This window comes from Gambusia affinis, linkage group LG21 (assembly GCF_019740435.1).
Source record: "Gambusia affinis linkage group LG21, SWU_Gaff_1.0, whole genome shotgun sequence".
NCBI lineage: Eukaryota > Metazoa > Chordata > Actinopteri > Cyprinodontiformes > Poeciliidae > Gambusia > Gambusia affinis.
In genome coordinates, this window is record NC_057888.1 from 1,403,706 (window position 1) to 1,418,384 (window position 14,679).

The window sequence follows — 14,679 nt, forward strand, 5'->3', positions numbered from 1 at the left end:
CTGTTTATTATTGGAGCGTTGCAGCAAACTTTCCCTCAATATTTACATTTTAAATGTATAGTTGAATGATGATAAAGTCTGTTTATGTCTGTGCTTAGTAAGGATATCTGTTTTAAAAAAAAGTAGGAAGAAACTAAGGTTAAATTAAAATTTAATTTAAAGGAAAATGTTCGTCTTAATTTAAAGAAATGAAAGACAAAATGTTTCCTGATTTTTTTAGAGGTTTTTTTTCTTTCAGAAATTTTTTTGTATTTTATTTTTTTATTTAAAATTTTCAGATTTAGGCAATTTTTACCCGTTACAGCTTTATTGTGTTAAATATTAGTTTCCAGATTCAAACCTGTGGAGGGAAATGATGCAGTAGAAAGTTTTACAATTTGTCCAAATAAAAAAAATTAAAAAAATTCATTGACACCCAAATACCTCCAAAAATAATACAAAATGAATAAATAAAATCTTCAACAGAATCACATTAAATGTTAATATTTCAGATTTTTAGTGATTTTAGGTCATTCTGCTGCCCTCTAGCGGCCAAAGAGTGACTGTACAAACCACTATAACCATTTAATCCATCAGTTTCACTTCCGGGACTCTTTATGCAGCGCAACAGTTTGTTAGTCCAAGAGGCAAAATGTTAGAGACGAAAAGCTATAAAGTGACTTAATTTGAGATAAAGTTTGTAAAACGATTTCTGCCCAGAAGAATGACGTCACAGTAAACAGAGGAACCAGGAAGTGGGGCTTCCAGGGGTTTTGGCACTTTAACAGAATTACGATCAAATTTCTGCCGTTTTTATCCGTTAGTGTTGAGCTGCGTTTCCCAGCCCTGGATGTTGCATAGTGTTCTCAGGAGCAGAGCTGCACAGTCAGTATCCAACCAGGAAGTGGGTTTTCAGGCACCGTGGAGCGAAACGGTTGAGTTTCAACCCAATCAGATCCAATGATCAGAGGAAACCGATAGATGTGAAACCTGCGACAGGCTGAGGAGGTTTGAGAGTTTTTGGTAGATGGACGAATCGGGCCGGTTCCTGGTCCTTCCTGGAGTTTCATTTTCCAGAGCAGCAGCAGGTTTTGGATGCTGTAGTGTGTGCTGCTTCGCTCCGGGTCCAGGCTTACAGGTTGATTCTGTCTTTGGCACAGAAGCTGCTTCCGTCAGACTGGACCTCAGGCGGGTCGCCCTGCCGTCATCGGACTGAACCAGAACCACAGAAATTCGTCCTGAGCAGAAGCAACGGCTCCCGGTCCAACATGGCGGTCAGGTCCAGACCTCCATGGGGACCATGGCCTCCTTGCAGCCGATGGGCGGCAGCAGGTTCTGTTCGATCATGAACTGGAGCGGGAACTGGACCAGGAAGCCGCGGATCTTCTTCAGCTCCTCCTGGGCGCGGGCCGGGTCGTCTCGGGCCAGACCCGGTTTGGCCAGGAAGCCCTCCAGCTCCGAGATGTTCCGCACGTCGCTGGACGGCAGGCAGCGGAAAACCTGCAGCAGGCGGAGAGGAAGGTCAGAGCGGCAGAGGAGGGGTCTGTTACCACGGAAACACCGGTACCAGTCCGTTACCACGGAAACACCGGTGGAACCGATACTTTATTTTGTTAAAACTTTTAGTTCTAAACAAACCCAACAACTTTAATAACTAATTTATATTATAAACATACGGAAGACGATTAGTGCCACTGGGAAAAAAAGGATTCAAACATTTCAGCTCAGAAGATTAAAGTCAGAACTCTGAGAAAAGAAACGCTGAAGGAAAAAAACTAAAAAATAATAATTCAGAGAAAAAAAAGTACAAATTATGAGAATGAAGCCAAAAATTTTAAAGAAAAAAAAATGCTGAGTTTCTCTCATATTAAATGTTTCCTAACTCGTAATCTGACTCATGTTGGGTTTCCAGGAAACATCAACAAAATTTAAAGATAAAAAAACTCCGGGATCCTCCAGTTAAAACCCCAAAACCTGAAACTGGTCATGTGATATAATATAATATAATAATATATAACATATTCCCAGAGCATTGTTGCCATAGCAACAGCCCCACCTTCTGGTAGATGGAGGCATTGCGGGCGCAGGTGGCCATCCAGGTCTCCTTGTAGAAATGTTCGCTGATGGGATCAGAAACGTTGATGGACGGATCGGTGTTGGCGCCGAGGATCATCCTGAAGAAGAGCAGACAGGAAGTTCAGACAGGAAGGAACATCATCAGACAGGAAGTTCAGACAGGAAGGAACATCATCAGACAGGAAGGAACATCATCAGACAGGAAGTTCAGACAGGAAGGAACATCATCAGACAGGAAGTCACTGTGAGATAATAGACATATCAGTGGAATAAAGTCAGAAAATTACAAAAACTAAATCTCCGACGGTTTTATAGATTTAATCTGAGCAGCTCAGTTTGTGTTTCTTTCTTCCACTCAGTTTTCTCCTGGATTATTTCAAAGTTCTGCTACTGAAAATGTAAAGAATCTCAGCTCACCTGGTCGGACCCTAATCCTCTAAACTTAGAAAAGAAACACATTCAGGATCACAGAGTGAATTTTTCTCCTCTGAATAATTGGCGCATTGTGAAGCTAAACTGTGGAAGTCGAGACAGAATGAAAAACTGATCGTTTTGGTTTCCAGTGGACGGGACTTTTCCCCAGAAACATTCGGACCTGAAGCACTCAAGGCGCAGATGCAGGGCGAACTTCCCGGCCCGGTACGGCCGCCCGTCCATGACGGCGTCCACCGTCTCCGAGTCCTCCACGATGACGGCCACCTCGCTGTCCCGCTTCCCCAGCATGCTGCGGTCGTTGATGTTGGCGGAACCTGCAGACAAACCGGATCCGGCTGAGTTTGGCGGCTCCTGCGAGGCGGCGGCGCCCGGCGGGCGAGGCCTCACCGATGATGACGGTGTTGTCGTCGGCGATCAGCATCTTGCTGTGGACGTAGATGAGCTCGGTGACCAGAGTCCCCTCCAGGTCGGCGTGCGTCCGCAGGCCGGTGAACGAGATGAAGTTCATCCACTGATCCCCCACTGCAAGCACGACAGAACCGGGTCACGCCGGAACCGCCGGGTCGGACGGAACCGCCGGCGTGGCTCTGGTCAAAACGTTTGTGCCGCAATTATTTTAAAACTTTTAAAAGTTTCCTGAGGTCATGGAAGGTCATGGAAGGTCATGGAAGGTCATGGAAGGTCGACCAGGTCGCCTCCTTCCCATAATTTGGTGTTTCGGCTCCATGTGTGCAGAAAAGTTTTTTATTTGTGCTGCTTTGACTTTGCAGACATTAATGAAAGGTTAAAGGTCAAAAGGTCAACCAGCATTACTCAGATCTAACAAAATTGGCATCAAATTAAAAACTGTTTGTGCTACTTTTACTTTGCCCAGTAAATATTTCTATTTGAGCCGAAATCATTTAAAAAATTTTCCTAAAAATGTTTCCAGAGGTCAGAGGTCAACATCTCCTCACATTTACAAAATCTAAAAGGTTTGCCGTCAATCAACTCCGTTGGTGCAGGAATGATTTTTTATTTCTGCTGTTCCTGCTTTGAAGATATTGAGGATGACCTCTGACCCCTGGAAACTATCTTTAAAATACGGCAGCAGCGCCGCGGTCGGACCAGACGGCGTCAGATTCTCGTTGGGATCCTAAACGCGGCGCCTTACTCTCGGCTCTCAGCTGGGAAATGATGGAGTGCTCTCCTTTGTTCATGGTCCTGCAGACAGAAGAGCAGCAGAGATGAGGATGATGAAGATGAGGATGAGGATGATGATGGCGAGCAGCAGGTGGACCCGCCAGGCGCCGCCTCACCTGTAGTTGAAGTGCATCACCGCCTGGATGGCGCTGCCGCCCCCCGTGTTGATGTCGCCCTCGAAGCCCGGCAGCAGAGGCGTCACCACGTAGACGCGGTACTTCGTTCCCTCCCTGCAACGGCGAAACGTTACCAACACATCGCCGCCATCTTGTTTTTATCACATCATTTCCTGCATTTATTGTGATAAATTAAAATTCTGATAAGAGTTTAATTGTTGTCAGAATAAATTTCTACTAATGATGTTTAAATCCCCCAAACTGCCTCATTATCAGAACTGAAAAATTATTCTATAAAAGCATTAAAAATACCAATAAAATTGAAAATATTGAGTTAGTGAAAGAAACCACAATTATTATTTATGTGTTTCCCAGAGGGAAAGTTTTTAAAGTATTATTTGTGTCTGTAGAATCATAAAAACATAAAATATGAACTTTGGGTAACAGACCCTCTTTAAGTCAAAAACTCAAAACTCTTCAGGTTTTACCAAGTCAAATTTAAGACTTTTGGACTGAAATTTAAGACAGAAACGACTCTAAATATATTTACAGATAGTTGGGGGATCCAGCTGTAAACTATGGAGCATCACTGAACCTGCAACCTCTCTGGACTCAGTTTGTGGCTCTTTGTGCTTCTCATGATGACGCAGCAGAAACTTTAATTTAACCAAAACTCAGATGATTATAAATAATATTAAAACAGAATCAAACCCCAAAAATATAAACAACCCGGATGAATAAGAGCTAAAGAGACCATCTGCTCTGATTGGTCAACTCTCCAACAAGCTGAGACAGAGCCGGGCTCTGATTGGTCAACCATCACAAACAGCGGTGTCCAAAGTGCGGTCTGGGGGCCGTTTGTGGGCCCTGGAATGATTTATTGCTGAAATTCCAACTGTGATTCAAGAACGATTCAAACTTCACCTGTTGGCTGAATTGCAAAAATACAAAATATTACCAAGTATTTTTGTTTAAATACAAATATCTGATTCCACTAAACTGAGACAAATGAACAAGAAACTTTACAGTAAGATAAATGAGTGATGTGAAACAGCGACAGGCCGTCAGCGGTGAGATGAGCCTGAACAACAATCTGAGTCTTAAAGGGTCATCAAGGGTCATGACCTCTGACCTGTAAGCCTTCAAGATGCGCTGTGCTATTGCGTCGCCGATCTTGTTGTAAACCAGCTTGTTGTCTGCGCAGCTGATGAAGAACTGATTCTGGAAGAACAGAAAAGGGAAACGGATCAGAAAAAGTTCAGGAGTCCAAGGAGTTATTCAGTAATATTGTTGATTTTCAAGTATTATATATTTATTTGATGTAATTGTGTAATAATGCAAGAAAACCCTCTCAAAAATTCATAAACTTTATTTCTCAGTGGATCTGGAAAATATCCAAAATAAATAAAACAACCAATGAACTGGAGGCTGAGGCCAAAACACCAGACTGAAGATGTTTGGTGGAAACAGAGAAACGATAAATCCTGGAGCGAATGTCGACGATACCTCGATGTAAACGAAGTGCTGGCTGTTCTCGATGGCGTGGACGTAAGCGCTGTGGATGGAGTCCTCGTGGTATTTGATGCCAGCTGACCAGTCGGAGGCCGAGCGAAGGACCTGAGGAGAGACAGATTTCACTGAGAGGATGGATCCGATTTCAGACCCGGTTCTACTGGAACCAGAACCAAACCATCTGCTCCACCTGCAGCTGCTGTGGTTCTGAGTCAAACCAACCTGTTCCCCTCCTGGCCTGTGGGGGCGCTGCACCAACAACCACTGAAGGAAACCACACAAAAACCTCTGAAGACACTGAGAGCAACTTCCTTCTTCACCAGATGGAAACAAGATGGAGGCGTCAGATTTTATCTCTTTAGTCTTTGGCTGAAGACCAGGAGACATTTCTGCTGCTAGCGCTAGGCTAACACGTTAGCTTTGAGACTTGTCTTTTCCAGTAAGCTCTGATCTTCTGTTCCATTTCTAATAAAATGTGACATTTTGGATCCTGATTTCTTCTTTTAAAGCCTCAAACCACCAAACAAATCTACAGCTACGTTTCAAACTGTTCAAACCCACAGAGATTTTAAAAGTAAAACTATTTTCATTTATCCAATAACAGATGTTTCATCTTTACTGCAGGTTAGTTTAGTTTTAGAGTTAAAACAAGAAACAAGAAGAAAACAACCAGTAACTGTAATCGTAAATGTTTAATGAAACAAAATGAACTTAATTAAATCACAGCAAACATAAAAGCTGCATGCTAACCTGAACTTTAGCGGTGGTGCAGTTGGGGACTTGGTATCGAAGCTCTCCGGCTGTGAGGTGAGACTTGGGCAGCAGGTAAGGAAACGACAGAGAGCGATACTTTGGCTTCACCAGCTGGAATAGAGGAGAAACCAGAACCATAAAGAAAATCCAGACAGATTTATCCAAATGGTTTTAAATTTAGCATCAAAACATTAAAACAAATGACACCGTCGTCTCTGCAGATGCTAACAGCGCTAACCTTGGTGAAGTTCCACCGCTGGATGAAATGTCGAGCCACGTCTCGCGCCGCCTTCCCGTGGACGACTGACGCGATGTCGTGCCAAGGCATTCTGGGAGTTTTATGTCTGTCTATGAAATCTAAAACAGACGAAAATGGGAGAATAAGTAAAACACGGAAGATGAATCCAGCTGGAACGGAGATGTGAGAGGAAGAGCACCATCGAAAGGTTTGTCCAGCTGAATCCAGTCCTTGTGCACAAAGTTGCAGTAATCCTTCCCGTGCCAGAACCTGGTGTCTCCGAACAGATCCCCGACGCCCGTATGGAGACTTCGCACCGAGCGGCTCCCTGAAACAAACATATACGCAAATATAGATATTAACTCAACAGCTCTGCTGGCCAGACATAATAAAAGAAATACAAACTCGCCAAATGGTTCATTTCCAGAATTATTAAACAAAAGTAAAGAAAAAACTAAACCAGCTTCAAAAACAACTTATGAGTTAAACTGTTAATCTGTGAGGATGTAAAACATCAAACATCAAACCAGGAAAACAAACTTCAAAAACTCCAAGCCTGGAAGTTTCATGTTCCAGAAAACTGGATTTCTAAGATGGTGAAGTTCTGCTACGACAATGTTGATTTAAAATTCAGTTTCACCATAAAAATGACATTAAAAATGAGCAGAAATGTAAAAAGTTGAGCTCTGGTGACTAAAGTTTAAAATCATCTTCATGTTCAGAGTTTTTACAGCGAGAAAAACGATGTTTGGAGAAAAACTGGAGCAGGAACATGAAAAAATCACATAAACATGCAAAAATAAAAACCTGAATGTTTTACTGAATAATGACTTTATGTACAGTTTAAAATATAAACATTCAGTTTTTGTTGGCAGAAGGAAAATAAAATAGTTTCTTAACTTCAGAAATAAATATTTGTGTTTATTCAGTTAAATAAACAGAAAGAGAAACAGGAGAATCTCAACTTTCTTTTCTTATTGATTCTGATAAATCAACAGGTTATTAATAATTATTATATGATTGATCTTTCACATCTGTATTTGTTCCAGTTCAACCAGTAAAAATAATTTCTGGCATATTTAGTGAAGAACAAAGATGGCAGAAAAATAAAAGTAAAAGTAAAAAATATCCGTCCAAGAAATTACTGAAGAGTAAAAAGGTAAAAAATCTACTCAAGTATTGAGGAACAGATTAAATTACCAATAATTGACAATCAATTATAAAATCATAATGCTGAATTCACTCCATCATGATTTTATTTCTCCGACATCAGAAAAACCACCACAGATTCTCTGCTTTGAAAAACAAAGATCAACCTTTGACCCGGAAGACCAAAGGTTGTCGAGTGAAGGTCAAATCCACAGCAGTGCATGCTGGGAAATGGGGTCAGGTGGCCGTCGTGCCGGGACTCACCGGCCTGGCTGAGCGGCGGCGGCGGCGGCGCCGCCCGCAGCTCCAGCAGCCGACTGGGAATCAGAGTCTGCTGGCTGTTGATGCTGGACGACCAACCTGAACAGACCGGCCGCAGCGGAAACGTCAGCAACCGGCAACCAGCAACCGGCAACCGGCCACTGCAACGGGCAGCAACATCCTGCTAACCTGTCCTCTCACACTTTATTTTCTACATCAGTGGAGTCCAAACTTTTTATCCTTCGGGCCAAAAATGTTTCAGTTTTTAATTAAAACTAAAAAAGAAAAAAAGTTATTTTTAATAAATACATTTGTGTCTTTATTGCTTCTATAATATAACAAATAGACAATATTCTAATAAAACTAATTAGTCTAAATTTTGTACAGGAGGAATCTGCAGAATATTAACAGCGTCTCGTTTCATTTTCCAAAACTTTTTTTTTTTTTTATCAGTTTTTTATCCCGTTGAGCAGCGAAAAGTTTTATCAATGAAAACAGAAACACAGTTTTTTAAATAAAACTTTGTCTTGTTGCTAAAGAAACAAAAATAAGAATATCTCAAATATATAAAAACCTCAAATTAATTGTGAATTCAATAGGGCCAGAAAAACTCACCCAGAGGGCCACAAATGGCCCCTGGACCACACTTTGGACAACCATTCCTCTGAAATGGTCGGGAACTGATCATTTTTAATTTTATTAACTGATTTGGGTGAAAAAGTCCAAAGAAAATTTTTAGAAATGCTTATTAAGTCTAGAAAATGATTAAAACCTTTTTTATGAAAGTTATGAGTTTGTTTATTTCAAAGGAAAATTTTAATAAAACGGATCAAATGTTTAATTTAAATAAAAATAACTAGAAGTTTATTTTATTATTTTCAGGGTTTTTAAACTTTTCTCACAAACCTTGCCAGCATTTTGAAGATAAAAACACAAATTTAACAATAAATTTAAATAATATAGAGTGGATCTGAATGGATCCCAGTGGATCCCAGTGTTTTGGACTCACTCTCCTCCTCCTCCTCCAGGTCGCTGTCGCTGTCGGGGCGCGCCAGCCCGTGTTTCTGCAGGTGCTTCTTGATGCTCATCCTCGTCCTCCTCATCCTCCCGTGACTCTTCAGCTTGGGCTGATCTCCAGAGTCCATCACCGAGAAAACTCTGTTCTGGCCGCCGCCACCGGAGGGCGCTGCTGAGCTGGAGGGCGCTGCTGCAACCTGAAAACCAAGAACCGCAGGAGGAGATGAAAGTTTAGAACAGGAAAAATTTGGTCTGATTTAAGATAAATTTAAAAAACTAAACTACTTTTTTAAAAACTGCAACATATTCAGGGAGGTAACAGAACAATATTCAGGTAATATTCAGGTAATAACGACGTCCTTAAAGATCAATAAATTTAGTAACACTGGAAGTGGGAGAAATTTAAATAAATGAACAAAAATAAATGTTTTTAAAAAGTAAATGTAACTGGTTTCTGCCCCACTCAGTTTGTGATCAGTTGATCATGTTTGGGATTATTTATCAATTATTGATCGATGATTTCTCCTGACCTGCTCCAGGTGTGAGAGCGTCACGCTGCCGATGTCGGTGAGCCGATGCTCCCGGTCGTCCCAGCGGCCGTACGCCAGGTCGATGCCGCCCACGAACGCCACCGACTGGTCGATCACCACGATCTTCTCGTGATGCGCCCACAGGTAGACGGCGGAGGAGACGTGGTCGGGATGCCGCATCACCTGGGGGGAGACGGAGCGTCAGACAGGAAGCGGCGGCGTGGCGGCGCCGTCGGCAGGAAGCGGGTCGGACCTTGATGTTGGGGTGGAGGCGCAGCAGCGTCCGCTTGCTGTATCCGGAGTTGATGCCCAGAGCCAGCTCCACCTCCTTGTAGAGCATCACGAAGATCCGAACGCCTTGTTGCTGCAACGGTTACAACTGTGTCAAACTGGAGGCCCGGGGGCCACAGCCGGCCCGCCACGGCGCTTCATGTGGCCCCTCTCGACTCCAGACGGATCCATCATCACAACACTCCAGATCAAACATCATTTTATCAAATCAAGTTACATCAATCAGTTCCTCCAGGTTTTGTGGATATTCACTCAAAATCAACAAACAGCCAAATTTTTTCACAAGTTTTCTGCTAAAATGATCAAAAACATTCTTAAGTTAACTTATAAACTGCACAGACAGCTGATTATCAATATTGATCAGTTTATCAAGTTTTATCAATTCGTTCTGGAACAAAATGAAGTTTGCATCTCTTCCCGTTCCTGAGTCCAGATGATGAGTTTGGATTCAAAGTGTCGCTCACCGCTTTGCGCTTCAGGATGCAGTCGAGACGCCATCGGTTTCCCTCGACGACGGGCCGCTTGAGGAAGATCTCTGGACTCAACCTGCAGCACGAAGCAGGAAACTGGATTAAGTTCTTCTGCTCACCTTCCTGTGAAATCCTGATTCCACACAACCAAAATAATAATAATAATAATAATAATAATAATGATAATAATAATAATAATAATAATAATAATAATAATGATAATAATAATAATAATAATAATAATAATAATAATAATAATGATAATAATAATAGTTATTATTATAAATAAAAAACTAAAAACTAAATTAGAAGCAATAATAAATACATAAAAGATAAAAATCACAAAGTATCTAAACAAATCATTAGAATGCAAAATAAAAATATTTAACCAAATAGAAAATTAGAAAGAAAATAATAATAAAAATTAAAACAAGATGAGATAAAATAATTTAAAAAAATAAAATGTAAAAAATATTATCTATAACTGTAAAACATGGCCGCTACGTTCAGCAGCTGCAGCCGCGACGTTTCTCTCTCCGCTAACGATAATCTGAACCTCTGAACCTCGGACCCGGCCGGGTCGGGCAGAACCCGATCCGTCTGAAAACCGCCTGAACTCGCTCAACTCTGACAGCAGCGCAGCTCAACGCTCAGCAGGAGGAAGACTCTAAACTCACCACCAGTCCGTGATGAAGATCTCCTCCTTGGCCTCCTCCAGAGCGTTCGCCACGTCCTCCATGTAGGTTTTTCCGTTCACATACCTGCAGGAGACGAAGCAAACCATCACATGATGATGTCACTGCTGTGTCAGCTTCTGATTGGTTCATTCAGAGTAAGTAAGGAACAGCAGAGAGAATCATTCAGCTCAGTTAAATCAGGCCTGAAACTCAGGAAGGAAGAAGCTGTTAACCTGACGAAGCTACACTGAAAAAAATCAAAACCTTGCCAGGAATTTTAGTCTAATTTCTAGTGCAAAAATATGACAGTATATTAGGGACACTGTAGACACAAAGTAATAAATACTTTTCCACCAAAGAAACTAAAAGATTTGAAAAGATGAAAAGATGCTAGAAAAATTTTGTAAAAAAATAAAAATAAATCAAATTTAAAAAAAGAAAAAAAAAATCAAGAAAATTTTTGAGTTTGAAAAGTCAAACATTTTGAAAATAATCACAGAAATCATCTGGAAAAAAATAAAAAAACAAGGAAAAGTTTGAAAAGTCAAAAGAATTACTAGAAAAACTCAGAAATTTTGAGGTAAATCTCAGAAATCTTCTGGAAAAAATAAAGACACTAAAAATGTAAAATTAGTATTTTAAACTGATGAAATGAGGAACATCTTCATTTCAAAAACCTTTTTTTGCAGCTAAGTTACTGAATAAATTGACAGATGAGCTCAATGAAGGTTTTTATTGTTTTAGCATAAAGTTGCTCCGTAATCCATTGTTGATGTTTGTACGTCAAATTTACAGGTGTACCAGAAACAACTGAATTAAAAGGTTCCACTCAGAACTATGTGAAAAAAAGAAATTTTTTTAAAAAGTGATTAGTTGCATTAACATGTTCAACACATTAAAATCAACATAATTAATGAATCAAAGCTGAATGTGTTAAAGTTCTGGTGCTGTTATTTTTTTAAAGTTTAAGTAAATATCTGGTTTAAAACTCTGGTTTCAACTTGTTGGTCATGTGCAGAAACATTAAGCTTTAACCGACCAACACACACACACACACACACGCACACACACACGCACACACACACACACACACACACACACACACACACACACACACGCAGCCTGGTGTGTCTGGGTGTAGAGTTGCCCTCAGGTGGACAGGTGATGAGCCGCTGAGTGTCACTTTCCCTCTCTGTGTGTCGGGTTACAACTGAAAGAATCTCCACTGACAAGATGCATCCTTTAAACCAACATTAACTTTCATCTCTGCAGGATGAAAACAGAAAATAACCCCTCAGAAACATTTCTAAAGTTTTATTTTTACTTTTCTACGGACATGGACTCAGCTTTAAATCCAAAACTGGGACGATTTCCTTAAAAATGTAGAAGCTGAAGAGGTGAAAACAGACTCTGCCAGCTGGACCAGACCTCGTCTAGACAAACTGCATCGGTTTACAGCAGACCGACTCGCCTCCAGTTCATCCAACGGATAAAAAATAAATCCATGTAGATTCACTTCATTTCTGAGAGCCACATAAAGAGTAACCATGCAGTCAGAATTTATTAAGATCCTTTAAGTGATAATAAAATAACTCTGAATCATGCAGCTGTTTTTACAGTGAAAGCTGGTTGTCACGGTTACCATTTGGCAGGGATGTTCTCCTCCTGTCTGGCGAAGGATCCGAAGCGGTGGTCCTTGAGGAAGGCGGCGCCGTACTTCTGGGAGAAGGTTTCGATGGCCTGGCCCCACCAGCGGGCGTGTCTGTAGCTGGAGCACTTCAGCACCAACGACCTGAACAGAACCGCACAGAACCAACGGGTTCTGTTCAGAACCAACGGGTTCTGTTCAGAACCGCACAGAACGGGACAACTCAAACCCAACAGGGCGACTGATGGGAGTAACGGTATATGTACGTTCCTTTGTTTTAAATCACAGATTTGATTTGTTTTTTAGTGCGTTTCAAATCAGACAAAAAGGAGAGAAACTGATTTATCTATTTAAACTGTTTAATAGTAGCCGTGTTTCTGTGTGTGTATATATATATATATATATATATATATATATATATATATATATATATATATATATATATATCACTTAAAAAATGTTACTTCCTTAAAATTGGGCCTCTGTCTCTTTAAGAAACTCTGCCTCTCTCTGAAGCTCCACCTGCAGGGAGTCATCACAAAATGGCTCCTCTATTAACCCTTCAGCAACGTTTTAGCAGCTCCACCAGGTGTTTGCTAATTGTTGCAGGCTAGTCTGAAGGAGCAGAGTGGAGGAGGAGACGCGCCCTGAAGGCGGGGCTAGGTCCACCCGGACGTTTTGAACAGATGCCATGGAGATGAAAGCAAAACTCCTGGTATGTTTATGATGAGGGAATAACATTAGAACATAATAAAGCTTTAAAAAGTACATTTTACATGATACCGCCCCTTTAATTCGCTAAACAGGAAATGGAAACAAATTAATTGAATAAGTTTTGACGTTAACTTCCTGTGCCTTACCAGAGGCACCAAACTCAGAGGATTCCCTCCATTTATCTGCCATGTTTGGTCCATGCTAGTTTGCAAACTCTGCTTCTTGTTTGTTACAGCAATGTGTTGCGTCAACGTCTGATGAAATTACATTTGTTTTGCTCCAAACCAGCAGACGGATTCAAAAGAAAAGGTTGAGGAACCTGGACAGGCTGTCGATGCGGAGGCCATGTTTGGTTTCTGTCTCTTTGGAGTCCAACTTGACGCTGAACTCTTTGTCGAACAGCATCACGAAGGAGATGGCACCGGAGTCTGGCTTCATGTACATCAGGAAAGAGTCTTTCACCACCAGCCAGCTGATAACACAGAAACATCAAGCAACACGTTAGGAATAAACTCCAGTTCTCCTCTGGTTCATGAAAATATTACCAGCTAAAATCAGACCAAAACTCATTATGATCCATTTTTATACCAGTTGTGTTGAAGCAGAAAATGTGAGCCTTTGTGTGTGAATGTGTTGGGACTAAGATCACAGCCCTGAGGAACCCCACTGAGGCTCCACTCTGACTATTTATGGTCTGTTTGGAAGGAGGCTTGTTTCTGGTGTTTGTTAGCAGCTAGCTAACAGTTGTTGAGCTTGTTTACCACTTTATGAGGGATTATTGTACTAAACAGAACAGAAAGCCAAAGCTCTCATATGCAAAGTCGACCTTTATGTAACATTTTTAATAACCTCCAGTCAACAAAGAGACTTTTAACTCTTTAATATGTATTTTAAATGTATTTTTCTCGAGTGGAAAGTTATTTTCCAACACCTTGCAGGATCCCAGCATGTCAGACTTTCTGTTTGTATAAAAACAAGCTGTGAGTGGCGATATTATTATACCTGGAAACGTTTATTACTGTTTGTCGTCTGCAGCTCTGGTTACTTAATAAAATCAGTTTCCTGTCTCTGAGTGAACAAAACAAACAACCAGCAGAAAGGAGATCCACTGGAAGCAGGCTCGTTTGGTTTGGTTCTGTGTGGTTCTGTTCTGGTTCTGTTCTGGTTTGGTTCTGTTCTGGTTCTGTTCTGGTTTGGTTCTGTTGATGGTTTGGTTCTGTTCTGGTTCTGTTCTGATTCTTTTCTGGTTTGGTTCTGTTCTGGTTCTGTTCTGATTCTGTTCTGATTCTGTTCTGATTCTGTTCTGGTCATGGTTTGGGTTTGGTTCTGTCTGGGTTTGGTTCTGTTCTGGTTGGGTTCTGATTCTTTTCTGGTTTGGTTCTGTTGATGGTTTGGTTCTGTTCTGGGTTTGGTTCTGTTCTGGTTCTGTTCTGACCGTTTGGACCAGCGGTAGCAGATCCTGCTGCGCCCGCAGCAGTTCAGTCCGGGGAATCGATGGCCCCCAGAACGCTTCAGCACCATTCCCTCCCTGGAGAATCAGAAAACAAAATGTTACGATTTTATTTTAATCAGTTTAATCTTCAACATTCATTATCTTCACTTTTTATAGTGCAATTCTTTACCAGCTGGTT

General features: G+C 41.2%; 1 protein-coding gene across 2 annotated transcripts in view; it reads right to left on the reverse strand.

Annotated features, from left to right (window-relative positions):
• Positions 1-223: 223 nt before the first annotated feature.
• The window catches only part of LOC122824383 (phospholipase D1-like), a 34,343-nt gene continuing 19,887 nt past the window's right edge, over positions 224-14,679 (reverse strand). For both annotated transcript variants that reach the window (XM_044104988.1, XM_044104989.1), the window contains exons 8-26: positions 14,484-14,576; positions 13,368-13,520; positions 12,329-12,478; positions 10,687-10,770; positions 10,004-10,085; positions 9,502-9,612; positions 9,249-9,431; positions 8,711-8,915; positions 6,491-6,619; positions 6,292-6,410; positions 6,051-6,164; positions 5,295-5,405; positions 4,921-5,009; positions 3,789-3,902; positions 3,644-3,693; positions 2,878-3,012; positions 2,651-2,804; positions 2,036-2,153; positions 224-1,479 (exon numbers count right to left, since the gene is read on the reverse strand). In XM_044104988.1, coding sequence (XP_043960923.1) covers positions 1,255-1,479; positions 2,036-2,153; positions 2,651-2,804; positions 2,878-3,012; positions 3,644-3,693; positions 3,789-3,902; positions 4,921-5,009; positions 5,295-5,405; positions 6,051-6,164; positions 6,292-6,410; positions 6,491-6,619; positions 8,711-8,915; positions 9,249-9,431; positions 9,502-9,612; positions 10,004-10,085; positions 10,687-10,770; positions 12,329-12,478; positions 13,368-13,520; positions 14,484-14,576 — 2,419 coding nt within the window. In that variant the 3' untranslated portion in view covers positions 224-1,254. The remainder of the gene's footprint in view (positions 1,480-2,035; positions 2,154-2,650; positions 2,805-2,877; positions 3,013-3,643; positions 3,694-3,788; positions 3,903-4,920; positions 5,010-5,294; positions 5,406-6,050; positions 6,165-6,291; positions 6,411-6,490; positions 6,620-8,710; positions 8,916-9,248; positions 9,432-9,501; positions 9,613-10,003; positions 10,086-10,686; positions 10,771-12,328; positions 12,479-13,367; positions 13,521-14,483; positions 14,577-14,679) is intronic.